Here is a 27,928-nt window from a genome sequence, read left to right as displayed (position 1 = left end):
TTATCACTCAGCGCTACCCCAGCATCACTAAGAACCACTACATTTTCACTCAGCACCACCACAGCATCACTCAGCACCACCACAGCATCACTCAGCACCACCACAGCATCACTCAGCACCACCACAGCATCACTCAGCACCACCACAGCATCACTCAGCACCACCACAGCATCACTCAGCACCACCACAGCATCACTCAGCACCACCACAGCATCACTCAGCACCACCACAGCACGACAACAGCATCACTCAGCACCACCACAGCATCACTCAGCACCACCACAGCATCACTCAGCACCATCACAACATCACTCAGCACCATCACAACATCACTCAGCACCATCACAGCACCACTCAGCACCACCACAGCATCACTCAGGGGCCCACAACATCACTATGCTCTACCACAGCATCACTGAACGCCACAGCATCACTCGTCGCCACCACAACATCACTACACCATCACAGCATCAATCTGTGCAACCATTCAACAACAACTGGTACAAATATGTTCTCTCAATGTTTCAAGCTTTATTACAAATGTCACAGAAAGATGTTAAAATTTCACTTCTGTCCTTGGATTTTCGTTACAATAAAATACACTGAACACAATCTTCACAAACGTTATTTACAAAAGTTTAAGCTATTGCTATTATAAATTACAATAACTTATATTTAAGTATTAATTATTTAAAAAAATTAAAAGCCATTGTTATTTGTAATAGCAATACATCTAAGTCACGTAAATACAACACATATTGCATCACAAATGCTATAGGTGTCACATTTGCGAAAGTTAAAATTATTGGCATTGTAAATGACAAAGCTATTAATTTAGTTATTTTCAAAACCAACATATAAATAAAAAAAATTGCCATTTACAATACCAATAGCTCAAAATTTCCTAATGCGAGACCTATTGCATTGCAAATGCTTGTTGTGATTTGCTGTGGATCTATTTAGGTTTACTGTCGGCAAAACATATACTAACTCCGATACATTACAGTTTATGTATGAGTAAAAGACACTAAACAGAAACGGACAGTTCCCTTCTGCTCCTGTGCAGAACACATTGGTGGGTCCTCCGCTAAGGCAGAGGAGTGACGCCCCACTGCTTTTAAGCAGTCTAATTAAAGGAAATATAAAATGATAATAACACAGTTATGATGCTATGTTTCCGTGCAGCTTAGCAGGCGGGTTGCCCTGCTCTCAGAGCAGGGGAGGAGTGGTTTGCCCACTCGAAGTGTGCAATGACTGCGATCTTTGCTTGTTTTCCATACAGGCTGGGTGAAGAACATGCCCCAGTCTTCATATGAGCTCTCAACCACTGCGCTCAGATCAATCAACCCTGCATTGCATCATTGTGATTGGTCAGCGGAGCCTGGGTGCTTTTGTTTTTTTTTTTTACATCCTTGTCCTGCTCGACCCTGCCACCCCTAGTGTGTGCTGGGTGCCACTAGCAGAACAGTTCCATGAGTAAGTTCTACAAGAAATGGCAAGGTGTAGATAGCATGCATGTGCGCCGCAGAAAGCCAAACTCTGGACGGTAAGGAGGTCACCACTTTGTTGCACAAGTTACTGAGTTGGTACCTGTTCTATAGACCCGAAAGTCAATTGTTGAGAAAAATTGAGCTGTCCTTTATTTCCAAAAATAATTGTTTTGGTATTAAAAACTGCAGTTTTCGATTTATTAAAAACATATTGAAGCCAATACAATTCATTGTTTCATTTGCAAGGATGCACGCCATCTAAGAGGATCTATTTGAAACAACATGTTTTTGCTTCCCACACTTGTTTATAATGTGCAACGTCAAATAGTGACTATGCCTCCGATAAAGAATAATTTATAGCACCGGGATCTGTCCTGCTGTATAAGGAAGAAGTGAGAGCCCAGGAATGTTTTATATGATCGTGCACAGCATAATATAAATATTTTTTTTCTCTGTTTAGATTATTGAAGACATTGATGAGCAGCAAAAATGGAACTCATTTGCAGTCCCAATGTATGCAAAGGCCATTTTTGATAACTTGAAGCAAAGAGAGGTACTGCTGAATTACTCTGTTCTTCGACATTTGCTTGAACAGGAGAAATGTTTTTGTTTATTCTGTGCATGCTTTACAAATTGATTATATATGAAAGGATGTGAAAAGAATTGATGAATGAAAAAGTAATGCGAACATTTTTTTTTGTAATTTTGAGAAGTGCACGATTTATGTTGTATTCTTCAAGTTCAGTGTTTTGCTTGATAATTAAGCTTTGTCAAAGCCGATTGGTCTTGCCGTTGTATTGCGCTTGCTAAGCCCATGGCTTTGCTAGTGCTCGTTTGTAACGCATTGTTCAAAAAGGTAAAAGAAAATAAATACTGGGAGAAAGCAACGTCATATCCTAAGCAGGCCCGGCTCCAGGAATTTTTATTTGGGTGGGCCAATGGTGCATTAGGGTGGGCCACTGCAGCACTCGCGGCCGGCATGACTTGCGGGGCAAGGGAGACGGGGCAGGGGGTTCACGCGGGGTGGGGGCACGTGGGGTGGTGTTTAATTTAATAATTATTATTAAAAAATATAGCTTACCTTTCCGTTTGCTGGGACCCACGTCTTCTCGGCTCCTGCTCTCCTGCCTCTGGTAGGAACAAGATGCAGGCAGCCTGGCTCCCTCCCCAAAGCCAATCACAACGCTGCAAGCAGTGTTGTGATTGGTCGGGAGGCCATGTTCTCTATGCAGGCTGCATTGCATTGCAGCCAATGCAGACTGTATGGAGAAAGACAGAGTGGGCATGACTAGTTTGGGCAGCCCCAGAGGGCCGACCAAACAGTCTGTGCACTCATGACCTGACAGCTAATTAAATAAACAAAAACCGAAAGGGCATGACAGGGCCGGCTTTAGCACTTATGCGAAAGTCTTGTTTGGCGCCCCACCAATGACCTCTTCATCCGTAGATACCATTACTACCACTCTTCAACAGTGCCCTTCATCCCTCTGTAGCCCCTCTCATTTGCATTTCATTTGTTGTATAGCGCTACTCATTTCAGTGTAGGGTGTCACAGTACTTCACATCACACACACATTATACAGAGATAATGAATAATGCAAGTAGGTAAATCAGTCTATAGGGAATGTCGCATAAGCCAATGAGGATTAGAAAGTGTAGGACTCGTGTCATCCATACTGGTGGGCAATATATTCTAAGAGGGTTTGGTCTGGAGAAGCACAAACTCCGGATTTAAAGCATACACTAATGGTTGGTGGGTTGGCTATACTAATAAAAATTTAGCAACATTAGAATAATGAAAGACTGAGGAAGTTCTAACTTTATCTCAACACAAACAAAATGTGAAGTTCTAACTAAACCATTCATGTTTGTATGCAGCTCTTTGATGACAGTTCATAGGTCACTGTTCTATGTTAGGATTGTAACTTCGGAGCTGCAAGTAAAACAAGAATCACTGTGACAAAGACAGTAACCCACTGAGCTATCCACATAAAATACAGTTGATCTGCATTTCAAAACTACCAACAAAGGATTGCTCTCCAGCAGGATCAGTAATCATCAGTTATCTGTACATTTTTATTGTTGACTTGCATCCATGGTCAATATAATGATAACAAGCATTTACAATGCAATAGGTCTCGGGATAATTAAATTTGAGCTATTGGCATTGCTAAATATTGCAACACCAATTGCAACAAAAGTCAATAAATTGTAGGCCAAACAAATGTGTATGTATTTTTGTAGCAATGGTGGCATGCTGCGCTTTAGATGAATATGTTTAAAAGTAAAGTGCGCCATACTGCGATTGCTACAATAGTTAATTGTGGATGCGTTAACAAATTATGTGTGCACTAATGGCTGGTGGTGTGTGTGCCTGTAGAAATTGTGCACTGATGGCTGGTAGTGTGTGTGTGCCTGGTGAAAGCGTGCAGTGACGTCTGGTTGTGTGTGTGCCTGATGGAAGCGTGCACTGACGGCTGGTGGTGTGTGCACCTGGTGGAAGTGCTTACTGCTGGCTGGTGGAAGTGTGCCTGGTGGAAGCGTGCACTGTCGGCTGGTGGTGTGTGTGTCTGGTGGATGCGTGCACTGAGGTGTGGTGATGTTTGTGCCCGGTGAAAGCGTGCACTGACAACTGGTGGTGTGTGTATGTCTGGTGATAGCGTGCAGTGACGGATAGTGGTGTGTGCCTGGTGAAAGTGTGCACTGACGGCTGAAGGAGTGTGCCTGCTGAAAACGTGCACCTCCTACAGCACCACTCAACCCCCAACGCCTACATCACCACTCAATCCCCACCGCGTACAGCACCACTCAACCCACAAACTTCTGAATGCAGGGTCTCTTCCCGTGTACCCTCTCAACTCACCTGAAAGGACCTCTGCATGTAAACAGAGGCCATGTTGGCTGAGGTATGGGGACTAAGGCGCCCATTTTGCAAAGACTTCCCATAACCTTTGGTAAAAACAACCATCCCAGATGTGTTAATGGGTACCTGGAGGTACCTCTGTGTGTGAGTTCAAGGAGGGGGTCTAATGTGATTTCATTTATGGAATAACTTGAAGCATCATGATGACAAAAAATTTTTTTTTTTTAGAGGCAATGTAAGGTTGTTGAGTTTTTTAAAACGTGTACTTTTAATGGTCATAAAAATGTCTGCAATAGGTACAGTCTGGTTAGCTATTACTGCTGCTAAAGCACTTGTTTTATCTTATACAGGGCTGCAGGAATTATGCGATTCTGCATCTGTGACATTTTTCACATAATTATGTATTTGTCACATAATCCACCACGTGCAGTATAACATGCAGATTTAAAAAACAATTGAAGCTCAAATGGATCAAAAGTTACTACAAAACATGGTGACGTGTTTGCGCGCATTGGAAGCCCTTTTCAAAGGGTAACTTGCCAACTTTCAGTAGCTTATTTCTGTATTTGGCTGTTAAATTGGTACTAATAGGGTGAAATCTTTAACCAGACAGTTCTACCAAGTAAAAGAAATTCAAAATAATTAATCTATACTAGTAAACCATGTGCTGCATTATACTGCATAATTTGTCTACGGTGCTCCCCTTCCGCATAATTCCATTGGCCCTGATCACATAATCATTGTGTGGCAACCTATGTTATACAGTGTTTATTACAATTCTAGAATAATGCCCTACATATACACATTGCTTTCTGTTACATGCTGGGACCGCAAAGCTATATAAATACACGTCACTAATATGCACTCCACCATCCTGGATTCAATTTTGTGACTGTTCTCATACAGACATCTTCGGGTATCACATTAACCAAGTTTCATGATGTGTGTGTCCCATCAATTAGTTTAATGTGCATTTATTTAACACCTCTTTACTCACTTGTAGGCGTGAGCATTATTTTAAGTGCAGTTGCTGAACGTGAAAATACAACAAAATACTTATCAAATATTGTGTTGTTTTTAGCAAAGCTGTTGACTTTAAATGAAGACTGCCTAGAAATGCAAAAAAAAAGTTGCTCTTCCAGGCCATCTTCATTCTTCAGTACTTAAAGAGGCATTTGCACCCTCCTGGGACTGCCCCCACTGACCCACAGTTTGAAGACCTCCGCGCCCTAAGGGAAGGGCCGGAGCTCCCACCACATGCTGTGACTGCTGGCTTTGGCCCATTGTCATTCTATATGTGACAATGGGCCGCGATAATCTGTGCGGGGCTGCGCAGAGGCTGCAGCAGCCTCTTGAATCGGATCAGGAGAGCCAGCCTGAACACAGATGGGGGTTAAAAAAAACGGCTCACATCATGTTTGGGTGGGCCAGGCTCATGTTTGGGTGGGCCTGGCCCACCCTCTAGAACCGGGCCTGATCCTAAGGTCTCTCCAAACAGAACATTGATTTACGTAGTTTCAATCCTTACAAACGGCGTGACTTACTTTTCAAAGTTTACACCGAAAAAAATGAACATGTTTCTTGCCCAAGATCGATCCTAAATTATACAGAGTACTTAAAAGAACAGTCTGAAGTAGTGCACTATATTAAAGTAAAACGCACACCATTTACTTTCCACAAGACTCAACTGTAACAAATGGCAAAGGCCAGTGGATCGCAGCGACACAGTAGATCCATTTAAGGATTGTTTGACTTAACAACTACTGCCTGATCCACGACTTCCGGAACAACAAAGGCTAAACCACGACCATTACTTAACAACTACATTTTAAACCACTACTCCCTAAACCACGAAAAAATAAGATTTAATGCCATTTTGTTTAAATCAAAGCAACACTGCCATCTCCTGTCATAAACCGGTAATTTTAATTTAAACTAATTTCTTCAACAACCTTTGCTGTTTTTTTTTTTAGGTCTCGTGACCTACAATGCGCGCAAGCGCTTTGAGGGAGCGAGAATTCAAGTGCTCAAAATCCTCGTGAAACCACGGGCTTTGTGCTGCGGTTTTCATTAAGTTCACGTGGCCACAGGCACGCGCTTTTGGGCCATAAACTTGCATTTCTCCTCCCCCTCCCCAGCCAGCTTCCCCCAGGCCATAGCAGCACTCCTCCCACACCAGCACCTCCCCTCTCGCTCACCACAAACACAGCCTTTACTTTCATTTCTCCTCCCCCTCCCCAGCCAGCTTCCCCCAGGCCGTAGCAGCACTCCTCCCACACCAGCACCTCCACTCTCTCTCCCCGCAAACACAGCCTTTACTTCTCCTCCTCTTTTCTTGTCCTGCTCTTAGATCATAGTTTCTTTTGATTAGGTGGCTTGCATCCTTCAGCTGCTTATATTCACTGTTTTTAGGCATTGCCAGTAGACTGCCTCAAGTGTTCGCTGTGGACTGCGTAGGTAGAGTAACTTTTGGATCAGTCCGTTGCTGTGCCTTTCTTGTCAGTCTCGTGCTATCTCCTTCTGTGGTTTTCCTAATCTTTTCTTGTCCTGCTCTTAGATCATAGTTTCTTTTGATTAGGTGGCTTGTATCCTTCAGCTGCTTATATTCAGGGAACTACGATTTTTTATGTTTTATTTTGCTATCTAGCACTCTATGGGGGGGCATGGCTTTTCGTGATCTCTCCCCGATGTGCTGCTTCCACCTTCACATGTTGTCCCCACCCCCTAAAGGTAGTTGCTTTCCAACCAGCTTGCCTGATGCTTCCTTCACCCCTCATCCTGCTTGGCTTTTTTTCTTTTTAGAACTACTCCACCTCCATTGCTTCCTCCCACTGGACTTCACAAGCTCAACTCTTCCCCCTCCCGTTCCTCCAGCCCCCAGTTTTTATTAACTTATTCTGATGGTCCGGACATCTGCAATTTGCTAATAGGATGCTTGTTTCTATAAAAAAAATTATGTTGTGCACCTTTTATTTAATTTGCTAGTCCAAGATCAACCACCATCTAATAAATGTACATTTTTAAAAAGTATTCTGCGGATATCATTTAAATCTGAACAGTATTCAGCCGTCTTGGAACTACTTTGGACACCAGGAACTTTTAGTCAAAAGGCCCATCACGGGGGAAGCCTGACTGTGGCCTCCGTTTCTGCCCAGGCACTGCCACGCCAACCAGCTTCCTGCGAACAGTCGTGACCTCTTTTTGAGGGCTGGAGAAATAAATCTGTGCGTCAGCTCGGGGGTGGGCGATTGACTGCGGCTTCTTCACTGTAAGGTGTTTCCAGTATTGCTCAATGCGTCTGGGCTCTCTGTGTCTGACATTCTTGGGGGGTGAAGGGCGCTTATGACCAAATGCTTCTCCTGCCTGAGGGTCTCACAGCTCGTCTCAACCTCCCGCCGCCCCTAAGAGCAAGTGTACACGCAGAGCAGCGCATGCGCTTTTGGGTGTGCGTGTTGGTGCACTAAAGGCCTGAGAGTCTCTAGTGCGAGAATGTGTGTGTTAGCGGCTGTAGTCACTGGTGAACATGCGTGTCTGTTTAGCAGGATCCATATGATGTACCGGAGATCCCATGGACCTGATAAACAAACTGCATTTCGCATTCCTTAAAGCAGTGCTGTCGTGTTAATACAAAATGCGTTTCATTAACTTACAGAGGCCTCCCCCACCCCTGTAGGAGGTCTCCACTACATATGTTTTGGTGTAAAATGTGTTGCGGTTCAGGCTTGGGAGTAAGTCGAGCTCCACACATGGAAACTCACTGGTGCCCCAACTCATTCCCAGATAAGATAGTGGGGACAGGAACTTACTATAACACCCTGTACAAAATGATAATAAATACATTACACGATTTTGACTTTTAAATTACATTTCTATAAAATAGTTTTTAGTGTTAAAAAAGTGACAATGAATGTAAAAATTAAATCTTTTAGATTTTCAAAAATGATTACTTATTTTTTTAAAAATGAAAACCCTTTATTACAAATGTGACATTATTTTAAATTAATATAAAACGCTTAATATTACTAACATTTATTAAATATTGTGAGTGCATATATTGACTTGCGAGTGCCACTATTTCCCTGTAAGAAATTAGTCGGAGCGAAAACGGATGCACTACACAACCCCACCACCATACACACATACAACCACTCACACATACAACCACTCACACATCCAACCACTCACACATACAACCACTCACACATACAACCACTCACACATACAGCCACCCACACATACAGCCACCCACACATACAACCACCCACACATACAACCACCCACACATACAACCACCCACACAACTGCACACAACTGCACACAACCGCACAAACACACACATCTGTCGCCCTCACTCTATCTAGTCCCCTCACTCTATCTATTGCCCTCACTCTCTATAAATCTATCGATCTATCGCCCTCACTCTATCTATCGCCCTCACTCTATCTATCGCCCTCACTCTATCTATCGCCCTCACTCTATCTATCGCCCTCACTGTTTATCTATCGCCCTCACTGTTTATCTATCGCCCTCACTGTTTATCTATCGCCCTCACTGTTTATCTATCGCCCTCACTCTGTCCATCTATCGCCGTCTATCGCCCTCTATCTATCTATCGCTCCACCACAGCATCACTCAGGGGCACCACAGCATCACTCAGCAGCACCACAGCATCACTCAGCACTACCACAGCATCACTGGTTCAAATATGTTCTCTCAATGTTTGAAGCTTTATTGCAAATGCCACAAAAAATGTTAATATTTCACTTCTGTGTGGGTCCATCCGAGCCACTACCCCATGGCTGTTGAAATAAGTTAAATCCCTGAAGTGTGTTTCCTCCATATGTCGCCCATCCTCCCCTCCTATCATCATGTGTTACTTTGTCTCGTGGAACGTACGAGGTCTGGGTCACCCTGTAAAGCGTCAAAAGATATATATTCCGAGTGTTTGATCCTACCTCTCCTTCATTTTGTTGTCCCATTGTGCGATTTTTCTGCCACATCCTAGTACGCCGTCTTTCCTCATGATTGTCTGGATCAAGATGTTAAAATAATAAATACAGTGACAGAGGACGGAGTGAACTTACTTGCTGCCGTGAGGGGGAACGGCCCAACAGGCTACATTTAGGGCTGCTACCATTCGCGCCGCACCAGTTACATCGCCGCCGCAGGGATTCCAATTCCCAGGTGCCCCGGCGGTTGTGGCGCGAGTGATGCCAGCAGAGCGCCCGGAGTCGAACGCCTCTCACCCCGCGAGTCGCGCCCGGGTAAACCCCGGGCCAAGGGCGGGCCCGTTTAAGCCCGTTTAAGCCCGTTTAAGCCCGTTTAAGCCCGTTTAAGCCAGTTTAAACCCGTTTAAACCCGTTTAAGCCCGAGTCGGGCCATCCCCCTGTCATCTTCCGCACAGCTTACCCCTGTGAGTACCTTGCCTATGTACATTGTTGTAGTGTATTGGGAATTCTGCAATGCCTCCCAAGGAGGTCAAGGGGAGAACGGACGCTGCTAATTTCACGGGAGCCATGGACCAGTTCATAACGAGGATGCACTGTGTTGTTGACGAGGGGATTACTATAATGGAGCAACGTGTCTCTCAGGAATTGGCTATCGCAAGAAGGTCTTCAATGGGACACATTGCGATTGTGCGGACTCCTGATAACTTAAATGCTAATAGTGGTATAAGTGCTTCCCCAATTTTAGAACTCCCCACCCCACATGCTCCCCACCTGCGATTTGTCACAGGCTTCACTTAGTAGTCCGTCCACGGCCTCAGAATCATTGTTGTTATCCCCCCCAAAGGTTTCCTTCTGTGCCTAACATAGTTAAGGTGCACAATACTAGGCAACTGTGTGGGAGAGACCTGGGGGCAATTCCAATAAATAAGCAAGGGCTAGTAAATAACATTGGTGGGAGGAAAATAAAAGCCCGAAAAGTCATGAAAGAAAATCCACCTACCCTGGAGCAGCCTGCTGCAAACCCTGTCCCAGGCTTAGCTGATTCTTCCCTGCCGTGCAGGGTGAGCCAGGTAACAGGCGGTTTGCCCAGTCAAGTGGAAATGGAGGGGGTGCCGGAGGTTGAGTCTAACGTCATCTATGAGGCTCTCAGGCTCCTTTTAGCTCCATTAGAGGATAGTCTGTGCAAGATCGAGGTCCATTTAAAAAGGATTGAGCGTGACATCAAGGGAATTGTAGAACCCACCATAAGGGATAATCCCTCTACAGTTACTAAATCATTGGTTAAAACCCGCAAGAAAAAAGGCTGCTGCTCCAGTCATCCATAAAGAAATAATAGTATCAAACACAGCCCATCTGGTTTAACCTGCACCTTCAGCTACACCCCCCTTATTAAGGACACAGCATCTGCTAATATAAATAGTTCATGTAAGCAAAAACATAATCCACCACAAGACATGACAGGTGGGGAGGTCCCTACTACTCAACCTAATATAGGGAAAAAAATCTTAAATTTACCCCCAGAGGTTTGTCCACTTGTGGTAGTCCTAGCTGGGGTACCAAAGATGAGGTGGAAACCCCCACTAAACTTTGGAATAGGGTTGTACATTGGCTAAATTCGAATAGACCCCTGCCCCCGCATCTTGTTGGCAAAATACTTATGATTCGGAGGGTACCATGGGTTGGTCATTTGGCCAAAAATATAAGGGGCGACTGCATTTTGATCAATTTTAATAACCCCAGAATTGTTGATTATATTTGCAATTGGAGATACCCTAGTGCAGGTAAGACTATTCACGCTCTCCCATTGACCTACTTTTACCCCCCAGGTTATTTTACCACACAGTTAGATGGTTGGACATTGGTACAGTGGAGCGGGAGGGGACAACCTCAGGGGGGATGGCTTATGCCCTCCCTTCATATGGACACTTTCTTCAATCACAACCGTTTTGACTGTCTGGAGGCTGTTGATTGACCCGATGATGGAGCAAGAGAACTGAATAATTCATCTTCCCCCTACGGTGGTTGCTCTCCGAACTCATCGACTTTACGACAGTCCATGGAGCCCAGAGTCCTCCAATTCAGCCCTGGACATACTGAGAATCTCTAATACTGTCACCAGCCAGGTCTTAGGTGAAACCTCATGTGTCCCAATTTCCAATAAGGTTCATATTAATAATCTCAAACTTGTTTTGTGGAATGTGGCAGGTCTGCAAAACAAGCTTTTACTACCGGATTGGAATAACTTAATTGATGGGTATGACATGTGTATGTTTCAAGAGACATGGAGCCTTGAACCTCTAAGCAGGGATTTTCTTGTTTATTTTATTTTTATTTTTTTATTGCAAGAGGAAATTGACATCTCCACCAAGTACGTTGTCAGGCCTACAACCCTGGGGCCAGCTAAAATCAATATGACGTAGCTTAGGTAGGATTTACACATCTATGTAGCCGACAACCAACGGTCCAGCAGCATATTTTTCAGCATGTATCGGAAATGTGTGGTAAGTATCACATGTATAAAGAAGTATCATCTTGCTTTTGTAATTATAATAACATAACAAAACTATTGACTCGATAGTTACAGAAGTGACGTGTGCTGTTCCTCAGCTGCTCCTATCCCACGACAAGAACTACATACCCACACCCACCCCACATTCCCACCTCCTGGCCCAGGCTCCAAACTATTCATGGGATCCATAACCCTACCTTCTACTATTTACGGAAGAGACCAGAAATCTGGCACTGCAAATGCTAAACATCCTCCATCTCATCCCCGGAGCTGTCAATATCTTCCTCCTCTAAGGGTTCACATAGATTGGCCCTAAATGTGTTCCATTGCATCCAAACTTTGTTCCATTTGCGGGGATTCGCTCTCAGTTGATACACCGCTCGCTTCGTCACCATAAGTGTATCCATATTTTTACACCACTGTGCCAGGGCTGGTGGCTCCGCTGCTCCCCACCTCTGCGCTATGTCTCTCTTGGCTGTCATTGCGCCTATCGTAACCCACAATCTATTGTGGAACGTTTAGTCATTCGGGCCCCATATATTCAGTAGGCACACCCGTGGGTCGGACACCAGGGACAGACCCAGGGTCTGCGAAATGGTACGCATCACCTGCTGCCAGTACCTGATCAAAACTGGGCAGTCTCAGAGTGTGTGGAGGAAGGTACCCTCCATTCCACAGCCCCTGAGGCAGAGCGGGTTTAATGCCCTACCGAGTTTAAATAGTGTTGTTCTGGTGTAATATATTCTATGCAGTATTTTCAATTGTACCAAACGGAATCTAGCTGAGATACCCGCCTCACGCGGGGACGCCAATGCAGCATTCTAATCTGACTCATCCATGTCACCTATCTAGTCTACCCATTTTTCTCGCAGCTTTACTAATGGATCCGGTAAGTTGTTCATAATTTTACGATATGTAAGGGATGTCACACCCTCCTGCATGAAATCAGTGAGCAGGCGATCCTCAAGCGGTGATGCCTCCGGCACTGCCGTACCAACTGGGATGGCTGCCATTAGGGCGTGCCGAATTTGCACGGATCTATGTTTCCGTTGGACCTAGGTTGTAGTGAAGTTGAAGTTGTGTGAACGGGACTACCCCCTCCCTTGACCACAAATCTCCTACTGTAGAGATCCCTATATTATCCCATTGGGTAAATCCTTTGGTGTTGCACAGGAATCCCAAGGCCCTAGTGTCCTACAACGGTGTGAGCTTCGTTATGACTCCATCCCATTTCAACTTCGCTGTGCCTTGTGCCATAAAGACACTGTGTGTCTTGTGGGGCCTATCAGTTTGGTCACTGCACCCTTGTGATATAGTGGTGCCAGTAGGCTGTGGGTGCCCAGTTGTATCCTGTCCGCGAGATAGGCTGGATCGTCCTGCGGTGCATGTAGCCATTGGTTAATAACCTTAAGTTGTGCTCCCCAGTAATACAGCTGTATATTGGGCAGAGCGATGCCACCCTCGTACCAGCTTCTATTTAGTTTTACGTGTGCAATACGGGCTGGGCCTCCTCCCGATAACAAATCTGACAGTATCCCGGTAACTCTTTGGAAGTACCTCGGAGGCAGCAATGTTGGAGTGTTTTCAAGTACATACAGAAAGCGCGGCAGCGCCATCATTTTAAATATCACTGCTCGACCCAGCAGCGTCAGCGGGAGGGCCTTCCAGTGTTTTAGATCATTCTGCAGCCTGGTAATCGGTGGTAGCAAATTCTTCAGAAAGAATTCATTGGGATCCTGAAAGATGTAAATCCCCAGGTATTTAAAGGAGGTGGTTCCCACTGTCAGTGGGCAGTCAGCCGGAAGAGGAGGAGTGGAGCCGTTCAGGCAGTATACGACCGATTTTGTCCAGTTTATGGTATATCCCGATGCTCGCCCGTGTGTGTCGCACACCTTCAAGTTTGGGACTCCATTCACCGGATCTGTCAGATAGATCAGCAGATCATCAGCATATAGAGAGACTCTGTCTTCCCATGCCTCGGTCCATCCAATCCCCCGCAGCAGTGGGGTCTTCTTAATTGTCACTGCCAACGGCTCCAACACGAGTGCAAACAGCAGCGGGGAGAGTGGGCATCCCTGTCTGATTCCTCTCGCCAGTGGAATCTCACAGGCAGGAGATATGCCCGTTGGCCACCACACGCGCCGCCGGGCTCGTATAGAGCAGTTTCACCCAGGAGATGAATGTGGCGCGAAAACCCATGTGTGCCAGAACCGCGAAAAGATATTGCCATTCCACCATATCAAATGCCATTTTGGCATCTAGGAACAGTATAACAGCCGGTTCCTTTAGAAGCGGGGCACGTGCCAGCGCTCCATGCACTCTACGTAAGTTGAGTGCCGTGCCTCTGTGTGGCATGAAGCCCGATTGATCGGGGTGGATCAGGTGTGCCAGATGGGGCAGTAATCTATTCGCTAATACTTTTGCTAGTATTTTTGCCTCTGCGTGGAGAAGCGATATCGGTCTGTACGACGCGCATTCTCCAGGTGGCTTGCCCGGCTTCGGGATCACTACTATAGTCGCCATCCGTTGATCAGGGGGCAAGATACCGGTCTCCCTCATACATTGCCAACAAGGGTTCACACAAGGATTCCGACATTTTTTTGTACCATTCGAATGGTATCCCGTTGGGCCCTAGTGCTTTGCCTGATTTTATCACGTTTACAGCCAACTGGATCTCCTCAGTTGTCAGGTCAGCGTCCAGCTCAGCCGCTGCCTCCACCGATAGCGTTGGGGTCTGTACGTCGCAGAGCGCCACCACCGCTACGTCCGCCGTGACTTCCACCGTCGGGGCATACACCCCTTGGAAGTGATCTGCCAAAATGTCTACCTCGGGGTGAGTGTGTAACACTCCGTGTACATCTGCTATCTGTAGGATATTTTTGGTGCCTCCCTTTTTTTTATCTAGCCAAGCCAGAAGCTTGCTAGCCTTGTCTCCTATGTCATATACCCTGTGAGCGGTAGCCGCTATGTCAGCCAACGTCTCGCGTTTTAGATGGTCATCATGGAGGCGCTTGTGTAGCTGGAGAGCGTGCAGTGTGTCGTCTGATGGGTCAGCCATGTGGGCCGCATTTGCTCTGCCGAGTTCCAGCTCGAGCTCCACCAATTCCCTCCTGTGATTACGTTTGTGGCTTGCAATGCTAGATATAGCCTGTCCTCTCAGGACCGTCTTGTAGGCCTCCCACAAGATTGAGGGGGATTCTACCAACGCCCGGTTTTCAGCGAAGTAGTTTTGTGTTGCTCTCATGAGATCTTTGCCAACGGAAGGCACCCTGAGGTATCCCGGGTGTATCTGGTATACTCGCTTGTGAGCCCTTTCAGCACTAGACAGGGTCAGTGTCAACGGTGAGTGGTCTGAGATGCCTCTCGGTCTAACTTGCACCTCCTGAATCGTTAGACGTCCGGTGCCTAGGATGAGAAAATAGTCAATTCTGGACAAGCTATTATGTGTAGCTGAGTAGTAGGTGTATTGACGTTCGTTTGGGTGCATGTGGCACCATATATCGAGTAGCCCCTGTGCTTCCAGAAAAGCACCGAAGCGTGAGGTGCCAGGTGGGTGCGCTCTGTGTGGGTACCTATCCTGCATGTTGTCGATGACTGCATTAAAGTCCCCTCCGATGATCAGGTCGCCTTCCGGAAGCTCCAAAAGGAACTTCCCCAGGTCAGGCAGGGCAATTGCATGTAGAGCCGGAGGAACATAGACTGATACTATATTTAACAGAGTACCCTCCCACTGACCGTGTACGGCCGCGAAGCGGCCCTGCGTGTCTACTTTGGTTGTCTGGACTATGAACTGCGATTTACGCACCAAGATGCCCACCCCTCGCGATCCAGAGGTAAAGTCAGAGTGCACTACCATGTGGTATCCCTGCCTGTCAAGGGCCTGCTTGGCCGCGCCTTTAAGGTGTGTCTCCTGAAGAAGGACTAAGGTGGGCCCCACTCTTCTTATACCCTGTAATACCAGTCCACGCTTGATCTTATCACCCAGTCCCCTGACATTCCAGGACATGATATGCAGTGGCGCGACCGGGGTTCCCGGTGAATTTCCATTATGTGTGTTAGACTGTAAGTGACTAGCCATTAGGGATTCGGGGTGACCCCTCCGTATGGTACTCTGGCGGGGTCTTCTGATGCCAGTATAGCTGACGTCTGCGTAGTGGACTGTTTCCAGCCTGAGGTGTGAGAGGTGCGTGCAATAGCAACATCAGAGGACTGCTTGCTCCATTCCCATGGGTAATTTGCCACATCCTATCTCTTTGAGTCAAAAAACCAAAACAATACAAGAAAACTAACCCAACCCATTCCCCCCTGCCCCCCTCCCTGCCTCCCTGCTATACGGACCTGGAACTGCCGGCCCCCCCAACTTAGCAGAGTGCTCAACCCCAACCCCACACTTAAGAATACTTGCTCGCTGGGGTGAAGGAGTTCCGGAGACGACGGCCTCTCCTCCTCCCCTTGGATGCCCTCAGCCCAGTGTCCAGAGGCAGAACATTTAGCAGCTGGGTCGAACAACACAACGTTCTGTATGCGCCGGGCAGTTACTGCTCTTCTTCACTGACTTCTACCTCAGTTCTTTCCAGCAGCGAGTGTGCCCCCATGTCATGCCCCGACGTCTGGGAGTTTGGAGAGCATCCTGTATCTCGGTGTTTCTGCGATCTGTGACCTTCGTGGGTTACCTGCCGGTCTCCATCCATCCAACCAGTCTCGGGCAATCTCAGGATTATCGAAGAACCAGGTTTTATTGTCTGCCACAACCCGCAGCCTGGCTGCAAATAGCATTGAGTATGGAATCTCACGTGACCTGAGTTCTTTTTTTGACCTCCAGAAACGTTCTCCTGCGACGAACGACTTCCGCTGTGTAGTCCGGAAAAAAGGCCAGCGTTGAGTTCTGGATCTTAATTGGTGGTGCCACTTGAGCCGTCTGCAGAATGGCATCGCGATCTCTAAAATTGAATAGTCTGGCCAGGATCGGTCGCCGGGCCGCTCCAGGCTTTGGCTGTCCCCCTGGGACACGATGCGCTCTCTCTACTGAGAAGAAAGTGGACAGGCCCTTATGTTTGAGTTCATTCTTGATCAAGTCTTCTACATATAGGTCCATTGCCCTCATGCCTTTAGACTCTGGAACCCCAAGGATTCTCACGTTGTTCCTTCGAGAGCGCCCTTCCTGATCATCGAGCCTTTCTCGCAGCACCTTATTTTCCGCCGACATCTTCTCCATTGCCGTTTGGAGCTCCGAGACGTCCTCCACCAATGACTTCGTTACTACTTCCATGGAGCTCACTTTCTCGGACATTTTGTGGAAGTCTGCCCTGATGAGCGTAATTTCAGTGGAAATCGTGCCTACTGTGGCCTGAACCTACGCCAAAGCTTTCATCACATCGTCCAGTGTTGCTTTCTTTCCATTCATGCCCTCCACTGCCTTACCAGTTGGTGACTTCCCTTCAACTGAGGGTGGTGTGTTCCTATCGCAGGCGAATCTGTCAATCCGGGTTTGCGTGGTGGAACCTTTCCCGGCCTTGCCCGCCATGATGACTGGTTTCTGCATACAAGGATCGGATCCACGTCGTGCGGTCTCGCAATGGGCGAGCTCTCGTAGTTATAGAATGTGCTGTGTGTTTATTTGTAGTTCTGTGTCTTAATCCTGGGTTTTGCTCAGTGCACTGCTTCGCCATGTCCACTCACCCACTCTTACCGGGCTCCTTGTATCTCCTGGACTCTTGACTCAAACCGGTGTCACTCTTCCCCCGTTAGGTTCTCAGAGTGCCACTGACTCTGGGTCCACTTGGTCTCTGATCTCTCGACGACAGTTAGGGTTATGTGAGGCCGCGTGCTTCGCGCCTGATATCAGTTCTTGGTGTCCCATGGCTCACTCGAGGCCTCGGAGTTCCTGGAGACCGCGGGGCCCTCAGTCGCTCAGTGCGTCAGTTCCCAGCGCCTCGTTCTGGCCTCACACCGCTGCTATGACCCACTTTATGTGCACTGGGCTCTATAAGCGGCAGGGGTCCCAATCAACACAGCCGTTCACTTCTGGAGCCTCGTAGCCATATTCTAAGGCACAACTCTCCACCTGTGTAGGTATTCCACCCCGCACCTTACTTCAGAGCGACCACCGCCTCCGTGCGGTCCGGTCTTGTGGTCTTGCCAGTTATTCATGTAGGTCAGGTCTTTCCCTGTCAGCCGGTCTTTCCTTGTGCAGGGTGGCTGATTGTGCTGCACTTTCGGCCGATCACCTCCGCAGGCCAGCTCGCTCACCCCGGTACTGACCTTGATTGAAGCGTATCCTTGATCTGGCACTGCTGAGCCCTGATTCGCACTAGGCCAGCACCAGAGCATGCAGTGGCCGGCCGCTCCGCGTCTGGAGATGTCCCTTGGTGTGCTGTGCCCCCTCCGTGCGCCCTACATAGATCAATATTCACGGCGCTTTTGTGTCCTTTGCACAGGGGAGGTCGGGTGCTGTACTCCGGTCGCTCCCTGCTGTAACATCCAGCGCTGTGGGCGCCGAGATTGCTCCATGCCACGGGCTCCTCCGTCCCGGTCAATATGGCGGCTCGCCTTTCTTATGTCTTGGGCTGCCGCTGGCCAATGATCGATGTTCCGACGGCACCAACCGTCACGGCAATTGGTATCCCGGTCTCGTTCAGTCTTCCTGCCCGTTACAGAGAGTCGTGTGGTCCGTGGCTCCGGACCAGGCACTTCTGGTCCCAAGCCTCAGAGTCCTCTGTACTTCCGGCCGGCGTTCTCCTCAGGACAGCTCCCGGACCAGTGATGCCGCCCAGGCCTCCAGTACCGCCGGCCACAACTTCGCCCTCCAATACCGGATCGCGACCGGAATCACTGCCGCCTGCTCTGCCCGGTCCCAAGCCTTGGGACCCTCCTCTGGGGGTCGTAAATTGCTCGGATTAATGGCCGGATAGTCGGAGAGGCCGCTCTGTCTCCGGAGCTCGCCTTTTAGGCTGCTGCCATGCTCGGCTGCAAGCCACGTCCCCCGATTTTCTTGTTTTTATGTACCTGCTACTACAGTTGGGCGTGGTCGTCCCTCTGGAGGGCGTGTGGTATGGGTAAGGGTTGATCTTAACCTCAAGATTACTCACCACACTTGCTCATCTCTGGATGTTATGAGACTCTCTATTGGGGGAACGAATGGTGTCCCCACTTGGGAATTCTTTAATGTATACGCTAGAGGTACCCAAGGGGGGGCCAAAGCCTCTACAATTGATATTTTAACTGATCTGCTTAAATTGTGTTCTCCTGACTCTCTAATCTTGGTTGCTGGGGACCTTAACTGCTCGTTTGAACCTTTGGCAGTAGATTACATTCTTGGAGTGCATGAAGACGATGCCCAATGGGGCGTTCCGCCCCTTTCCCTCTCGCTTGTGAGGAGATGGTCCCCAGTAGTCATTCAACTGAATGCTCTAATGATTGAAACAGGTCTAAGAGCAGTGAATGGTCGCACCATCTCCGATGCTCAGGGGGCAAACGCATACAACAGAGTATCGTGTGAGAGTAGAATTGACTATATAATGGTAGACAGGAGAGCTTGGAAGTCAGTGGTGGATATGGTCATTTTACCATCAGTGGAGAGTGACCATAACCCCTTGTCCCTCACACTGGTAGATCTGTGGCGGAGAAGGGAACATACCTCATCAAATAGTGCGAGGTTAATAACTAAGCGAACTATACCATCCAATTGCAATAGATTTCTTAAGTGGCCTAAGTTTAGTATGGACGAAACCAGACTGAGTGCGCTGGATGGAATCCTTAGCGAGCAGTCCTTAAGGCTTTCTTCAGTATGTAATAGCGCAGCTGCGCCTGCAGAGGTAGAAGCCATTTACACTGTTACTATGAATCAGATTGGCAAACTGTTTATAGTTCCAGGTAAAAAGAGTGACAACTAACAAAATCAGCGCAGAAATGGTTTGATAGCAACTGCAGAATTATGAAGAAACAACTTAATTCTTGCCATTAAATCATGCAATCCAGTAGTTGTTCGGCTGGCCAGACTGCATTATAGACAAGCTTTAGCGACAGCTAAAAGGGAGAGGGAAGAATCCCATTGGGAAAGCCTTAGAGATGCAAGTAAAACTAAGAATGGTGACCTATTTGGGGCCCTAGTCAGAAGATCAAATGGTTGTGATCCAGATCAAATCCCCAACCATATCACAGTGAATGGTTTGAGCACTTTAGTAAACTCTATGGTGGTAAGGAACTGCCCGGAGCCCCAGGGCATTTGAGCGGTTCCTGGAAGTTGGTTCTGGACAGGCTCCTCTCATTAGAGTTGATAAAAAAGAGGTCCGGGCTGCAATAGCCAAAATTGTACCTGCTAAAGCCCCAGGGCAGGATGGTGTACCGGGCGACCTTTTTAAAGCCAATCCAGACGGTTGGGCCATTTACTTTGCAAACCTGACAAATGCACTGCTGGAAGGTTCACCTGTTCGGAATTCATGGAAGGCGGCTGAGGTGATCCCTATTTACAAGAAGAGTCCCAGGGAGAACCCTGACAACTATCGCCCAATTAGTCTTATAGACGCAGGGCACAAATTGGTTGGCAGGGTACTCTTGGAGAGGATTCTCTCTGGGGCTGAGGAATATAACATCAACTCACCCTTTCAGGCAGGCGTTCGGGCTTGAACAGGCACGGTAGACCAAGCATTTGGGCTGGTACTCTTATACAGGAAGGTGGTTACCATTGGCAAAGGCGGTCTTTATTTGGCATTTATTGACTTGAAGACCGCCTTTGACCTGGTCCCCCGAGACCGCCTTTGACTGATCTTGGAGGAGATGAAGATCCCCTTTCCAATTTTGAACCTCCTGGCACGCATGCATGATGGTACCTACGCCCGTATTAGATGGGGACCACAAGAGCAAAACACTGATAGAATCCCTGTGAATCGAGGGGTACGCCAGGGTGCGTGTTAGCCCCGACACTCTTTACGCTATTCTCAAATAATGTGGTCTCTTTTTTGCTCGAAATAAATGCTGAGGTCCTGGTCCTGGCGGGTGACAAAGTTCCCTGCTCTCCTCTTTGTGGATGATACGTTGTTGGTATCAAAAACTCCCGCAGGATTGCACAAGTTGCTGGACCGCTTTTGTCTGTTTTGTAAGCTCAGGGGCCTTGTCAGAAATACCTCAAACTAAGCTCCTTTATCTTAACCCAAGTAAGTCATCCAGATCCACCCTTTCCCTGGATGGGGTGTCACTGGAACGCGTAAAAGAATTAGACTACTTGGGAATTAGAATTTCGGATAAATTTAAATGGCAGCCTCACATTGAAAAAAATGGCATTAAACCATAAAAGGATAGTCTGAGCATTAGGGCGAGAACATTGTACATCCATCTCTAAGCCCATTGCTCCTGCTTTGGATATTTACAATGCAAAAGCTGTGGGCTGCACCCTTTATGGCGCAGAGCTGTGGAGCTTTGAGTGTGTTGATGCCCTGGTCACTTCAGAGAATACGTTTTTAGGGTGCTGGTATCGCTTCAGAGGGGTACTCCCATCAAACCACTATTGAGCAATCTGGGTCGCAGCTCTATTAAGGAACTAGCCAGGTTACGCCCTCTTTTATATTGGGATCGGTTATGGCGGACCCCGGAGCTCTCAAGGTATTTAGATGGTTTGAGAGAAGTTATGAATCTCTATGGTGCTCACAAAATTAACTGGATTTGTAATATAAAGAAGCTCTTGCTTGTATCTGGCTTGCCAACTGACTGGGAGCCTGGGGTCTCTTTATCCAAGGCTGAAACTAAGGAGCCTACTGGATATGGGTTGATCAAGAACAAAGGGACCCAAACCAAGGTAGGCTGACTGAGGCATTTAGACAGCATAAATTAAAGCCTCGCTTGGAGTCCTACTTGGATTTTATTAAGAAACCAGGAGATAGATCCCTTTTCATCCAGTTTAGGTTGGGAACACTCCCCCCTCCGAGGTTACACCTGTAAGTGGAAGCCCCCGCACCAAACCTCTCCTGACTGCCCAATCTGTGAAGGTGTCACTGAAAACATCCCCCATGTGTTCTTTGTATACCCAGCCTATGCAAAACCCAGGCAGAAATGGCTCAAACCTGTGTGTCTGTTGTTTGGAACCAGGGACCACTCCTCTGCACTCAGAATACTTAAGGCTGAAACTAGTGCAACCTTAGTGTGTGGGGTGGCCACATTTCTTAGTTGGGCCTGGCTGATTAGATTGTAGGCTACTAGATGACTATAGTTTTATCTGAATCTTTTTTAAATGTTCACAAAGCTGTTAAAGTTTAATGTTTTTTAAAATATTTATTGAAATGTGAATGGTCTTATATTGTAATCTATTTTAAAAAATGTGATGCTAATGAATTGTGGTTTTATATTTTTATGTGCTTTTATGATATTCTGTATATCGAAATAAAGCTTTGATGATGATGATATCTTGGAGAGACCTAAAAAGAGCTCCAGAGTTGCATTTTCCTTCAAATTCTTAGTTTTGATTTTCTTCTTCGATCTTGCACACTATGACATAAATGGAATATTTTCCCCACATCGATTAAATGATGATGTTTGCGTAACACAGATTTGCTAACTGCTATAATCCAGAAGCTGGACGTCCCCAGCCAATAAATTCAATGTAGCTGCTAACCACTGTAAGAACAAATGTCATTGCATGGTGGTAGAGCTTTGCCAAACATTCCCTTCGTTTTTTCTGGCCCGTCTTATTTTTTTGTCCTTCCGGAGGCTATTCAAATCTGAGTCCACTGCATGTATATACTATAATTTTGCAAACATTCAATAGTTGAGACCATGACTCGCATGTTCAGAGGCTACATCTAAAGGTAATACCCCCATAGTTAAGCTTGTGAACTTTCCCCGTATTCCTGACTGTGAAGAGACTGGACACAGTGCCGTACCTAGTCCAAAGATTGTGGACGCACGACCAACACCTCAACAGCAGTCACTCCAGTTCCCTTACTTTCCCTTTCCCCCACATGTACTGCTGTGTGTGGCATGTTAAACGTGTTGTTGCTGTGAGATAATGTGATGAGTGAATGTGTGCCGTGAAGGATGCTAAAAGCTTGCCAAAAACTCTTTCTCCTTTGGTTCGACTTTGTCATCTTTTGTGAATGAGACTACCTGCATGCTATCTATGGTCCTCGTACTCTGCTCAAGAAAATCTTTAGGCCTACATCCATTCCCTGCAAAGTCTTTTTTTTCACTGCAAGAGTATGTGAGGTCCCCACTTGATGTCTAGCAACCAGAAATCATGGTTTAGAAAGCATGTGTGCAGTCTACCTACATTCTGGAAACAAATTGAGTGAATCATTTCCCCATACTCTGTTAGATCTGGCATCCTTGGTGTGGTTTCCCATCTCTTTTAGTCTCTGCCTCACGTTTTTGATTGTATGCTGGACTTCATTTTTGCTGGTTTAGGTACTGTGGGCACTTTGCCACTGCAGGTCAGTGCTAAAGTGCAAGTGCTCCCTGTGTAAATTTTGATTCTGGCTGGTTATCCATGATTGGCGTATTTGATTTACACGTGAGTCCCTAGTAAAGTGCAACTTGTAGAGCTTGCCTCCTATCATGAAGTTTCAGGGACACAAAGACTTCATCTGCAGCATCCTTAAACTCCACTGCTGGGAGTTCTGACCTGCCTTGTGGCGCCAATTCCAATTCTGGGCCCTTGAAGGTTGGTCCTGCTACAAAAAGCATAAAGAAACATTCAAAATCGATGCATCGCCTTTCCAGCGCCTGTTTTTCCAACACCACCACTGTGTGGGAGAATTTCCATGCACCTCCACCGTGCGCTAAAAATATTTGTTCAGCTCCTGCCAGCAGCCAAAGGAACTTCTGCTGTCTTGCGGCTGACGATATTGATGCAGTGCCTGCTTGCCACCGCTGCATCGACCTCCAGGGCCTCCAGATTTCCACGCATCACACATGTGTGGCAAGTTTTTCTGATGCAGCACCGCAGACCAGTACCATCTTGGAATCGAGGCCTCACTTTCCCCTACAGTCCAGATTCAATTAAATACTTCTCTTGTGTGCAACAGAACGGATGCATCACCTCCTCGTGGACCGAGGAACCAATGCATTGCTGTGTTTTCGGTTGCTTTCCTCCTCTGCAGGTGATTTGCCTTGTAAATGTTAATGCATTTGAAGGTACTTTGTGTAAAGTCACCGCATCCACTGTTTCCTATTGACCGAATTGGTAAAATCTTTTTAAAAAGTGATATTTTGAGTTGTATAGGTTGGATTTTTTTTGTTTAGTTTCTTGTATAGTTTAGATAAAAATACTCTATTTTTTCTATACTGGCGTGGTGTCCATTTGTAGTGTTTTCACTGTTAGGGTGTGTTTTGTACAAATACTTTATACATTGCTTCTTCGATCAGCCTGACTCCTCGTGCCAAACTACCAAATAGGTGAGCAGGGATTATCTTGAGTGTGTAATCCCTTTTATCCTGACTAGAAGGAAGGGTGCCTACTTGGACAGGGTGCCTACCACTGCCAACTGGAGACCCCCATTTCTAACACTCAACAAATTCATATTAAACAGGAAAAGCATGCAAAATGAACCGTATTATTCCTGATGGCTATCAAACTATGAAGAATAAGTTAACTGTAGCTTTTCAAATATATAGAGGACCTCTTTTAACCAGCAACACGTTCATGATTTCCTACATATATTATGAGATCTATCTTGAATAGGAGGCTACAGTTAGGGGGGTATGAGGGGCATATACAAACTGAATGGGTGGCGTGGTCCTACATTGAGAGACCCTGTAAGTAAGAGTCTAACTGCCTGGTTCTTGTCTCTGCACTACTTCTCAACTGAGTTTGTCTCTGTGCCCTGACATAAGAAGCTACTTGCGAGAGGTGCTCCCACATCTGCATCTATCCTCTTGCACGCGTGTGCTGGTAGGCCTCATATGAGTGGATCTTAGGAACAAATGATGAAATAATATCCAGCATATATTTCATTCCATGAGGACACCATGGGCTGCCTAGGGACAATTAGGACACTACCCAGTGCAAATCCGGAGTAGGTTGAAATGCGATTTGGGTCAGAGGTGGAGGTCCTGCTGTGGGTCTGCAGAAAAGCATAAATAGCAATGATGGTGAAATAGACATGCTAAGGATACTCTATGGGCCTCACACAAGAATGTTGAACCTTGTTGAACCACGTGGTAATCTGTTTAAAAGTCTACAAGTAGAGAATCTCTAATGCTGAAGATCAAGCTGTCACCCAGGGCAAAAGCTGTTCAAGATGGAGGGTGTCATTGAGAGCAAAGACTGAATCCTGATCCTGCTGTAATATTGACACTTTTAGCTTTTGGGAGTTCTGGATCATGGCTGAGGTGGAATAGATGTCTGCTTAAATGATGAGCAGAAAGGAATTTAACATTTGTTGTTGAGAGGACCCATGGAACACCTGCCCAGGTGCTTGTCCTGTGATGCCACATGTCACATCCCACTTCCTCAAATACAGGGACCAATATACTGCCTTTTATCTGGTGCAAAAAGGGTTATTAAAATAACTTTCAATTGCATGGCTGTGTATATCTATGCGGACTTCACCTTGATTGTTCAGAAGGTGAAGAGAGCCAATAAGGCTTTGAAGAAGACACTGCAACATATGGGGATAGGTTTTGTGGTGTATTTACCCGTGCAGGCTCAATAAATAAAAACTTGAGACTGTTTTATACCACAAATTGTGTTCTTCATTGCTGGTAGGAAATTCTGTAACTTGGAAGCTTACGGTCGAGTGTGTGACTGTAAGACATGCAGTTCTGATCGTGCTTTTCCCACTTATGTATCTCCTTTTCTTCATCTTACTTGTTTGGTTGAGGACCAGAGATATGGCACTGAATATTGTGAATTACCACAAGGGTGGTGGGAGTCATTTGAGTTGTTTTGAACTTCTGTTGCATAACCAGGACTTTGTCAACATGTTGGGATGCAAATTTGACTGCCACTGGGATTGCTACCTTCATTTCACGTGCCAAACTGAATTAACGTGCAGTACGTGGCATTGCATGTTGGCTGAAAATTCATCTGTGGATTGGTGAAAACGAATGGTTTAAATATTGCTTAGAAAGCCCAAAAATTACTGGCGTACATGGCCTGAGGCAATAGTGTTTTTTTCCTTCCTTGGAACATACACCAGTCTCCTATTATGGACGCACAATTTGCCTATAGATGGGATAAGCATAGGTATTGCCTCCTTTAGACTTGTCCGTTTTATTGTCTTGAATTTGTCAACAAGGTTTAATTGTTTGGAAGCATCTTATCTGATTGTACTTCTATGTACTTATGTAGATGACCAACAATTCTACAGAGGCAATGAATACACATACTTGATTTATCCAGGCACTATTCTGTAGGGTAAAGACTTGGGTGCTGCCATCAGAAGGCCAGCATTTGGGATAAAGAATTGATGCAGATGGCCAGGATTTAACCCCATATTGCAGAGGTGAATGACTGGTTGATATTTGACACTGCTGTTCCTCTGGGAACAACATCTTTCTTTGTACGTGTCATTCCCCTACCCCAAGTCCTGGTTTGGCCTTTGGTTGGTCAAGCAGGGCATGGTAGCCAGTGTTGAATCCATTATAAAGTAAACATTTTGATTTTTAAGTATTGTGACATCAGCTAGGACTCTCTTCCTAATTGGTGCATGGTTTCAGAAGCCTTGAAACTGTATACTTGGGATATCTATCCAATCAAACAGACACTTTGTCTCAATCCATGTAGAGGTTACTGGATAACTTGGGGTCAAGCTTTAAGAGTACGAGTTTCATTTTGCATTCTGAGGACACACACCAAGAGTCTACTTTTGCAGAAAGAGAGGCATTGACTACCATGTTGTGTGAGTGCAGACCATGAGACCTCTTTAATTATGTGTATGCAAAGTGGCTTGACCGATATGACTCCTGTGCTTTGGAGAGTATTGTGTATCATATATGACAGTGGATACATGTGCTGTGGTACAAATTATACCCCAAATGTATTCTCTAGTTATTCCATTAAAGGTTACACTGGTGGTCATCCACCTTTGTGAGCATGAGAAGGGTTTGCAAACTCCTTCTCAAAATTCTGGCATTCCTCAACCCAGTAAGAGTAGGCTGAAATCTGAACATTTGAAGATTGTGTAGCTTCCGGTCATCTTGCCAGACCTGATTGCTATTCCCTTTCTTTGCACAATGATCCAGTGTTTTCATGCAGCAGTAGTCTGTATACTTGCCTTGCTTAAAATATTTATGGCTACTTATTTTAACCAACTTTATTCTTCCCCATCTGCCTTCATTTAACAATACCACTGCCTTACACACATTGTCACAACCGTTACTATGGCTTCTCTGATTACCCACATTCTTTTGGTTTACTCACACACTGCTACTCTTATGTTGATGCTGTGCAGTTGTGCTAGACCTGATATCCTTGATGTGGCATTCCTCCAAAACCACTCATTTGTGAGATCAGATGTGTTGGCATTATGACTCTGTGCACTTTACCACTACTAACTAGTGTATAAGTACTTGTGCCCTCCCCTAAAATATGGTACAATTGACTTGTATCCGATTGGCACACTTAATTTACTTCTTAGTCCCTCATATATGGTACTACATGTACTGTGCATGTAAAATTCTACTAGTAACTCTGCAGTGCTCATTGTGTCACCCACTAAAGTAGCACCTAAATTAGGCATAATGTCTGGCACTGCAGCATAAGGTGCAGTCTTTAAAGTGCTATTTCAATATGCCAACAATAACTTTTGCCAGGTCTAAACCTTAATTTTTTTCTGACATACAAATCCTTCTGAAAGTAGACTCAAAAGACGCGTAGAGCAAGGTGCATTCTATTTAAAAATGTCAGACCGGTGGAATTAAGTTTAATCTATCCTGTTATCAAAAAATTAAGTTAATTTTTAATACTGGAAGGTCCATCTCTCACATTGGAGGGGGGTGGGCGCACACTGCCTCATACTCCAGCACTCAGTTTGCCCCGATGCATCATAATAAATGCAGTGCATGATAACACTTTCTTCAGTGTCAGGCTTTAGTTTTTTACCCTTGTTGGTGCAGGCTGTGCTGTGTATCTCTTAGCACGTGTTTCAGGATAATTGTCCTTCAGTAGAGAGCAACACTTTTTTTGGGG

The 27,928-nt window shown here is 46.1% G+C and overlaps 1 protein-coding gene across 2 annotated transcripts in view; it reads left to right on the top strand.

Moving 5' to 3' along the window:
* The window catches only part of LOC147683684 (G2/mitotic-specific cyclin-B3-like), a 332,394-nt gene that overhangs the window by 100,367 nt on the left and 204,099 nt on the right, over positions 1-27,928 (top strand). For both annotated transcript variants that reach the window (XM_086944888.1, XM_086944887.1), the window contains exon 6: positions 1,951-2,043. In XM_086944888.1, the coding sequence (XP_086801014.1) occupies positions 1,951-2,043 (93 nt within the window). The remainder of the gene's footprint in view (positions 1-1,950; positions 2,044-27,928) is intronic.

Source organism: Lissotriton vulgaris, chromosome 11 (genome assembly GCF_964263255.1).
Source record: "Lissotriton vulgaris chromosome 11, aLisVul1.2, whole genome shotgun sequence".
Taxonomy (NCBI): Eukaryota; Metazoa; Chordata; class Amphibia; order Caudata; family Salamandridae; genus Lissotriton; species Lissotriton vulgaris.
The sequence above is the reverse complement of the archived record's forward strand: the minus strand, read 5'-3'. Positions and strand labels throughout refer to the sequence as shown.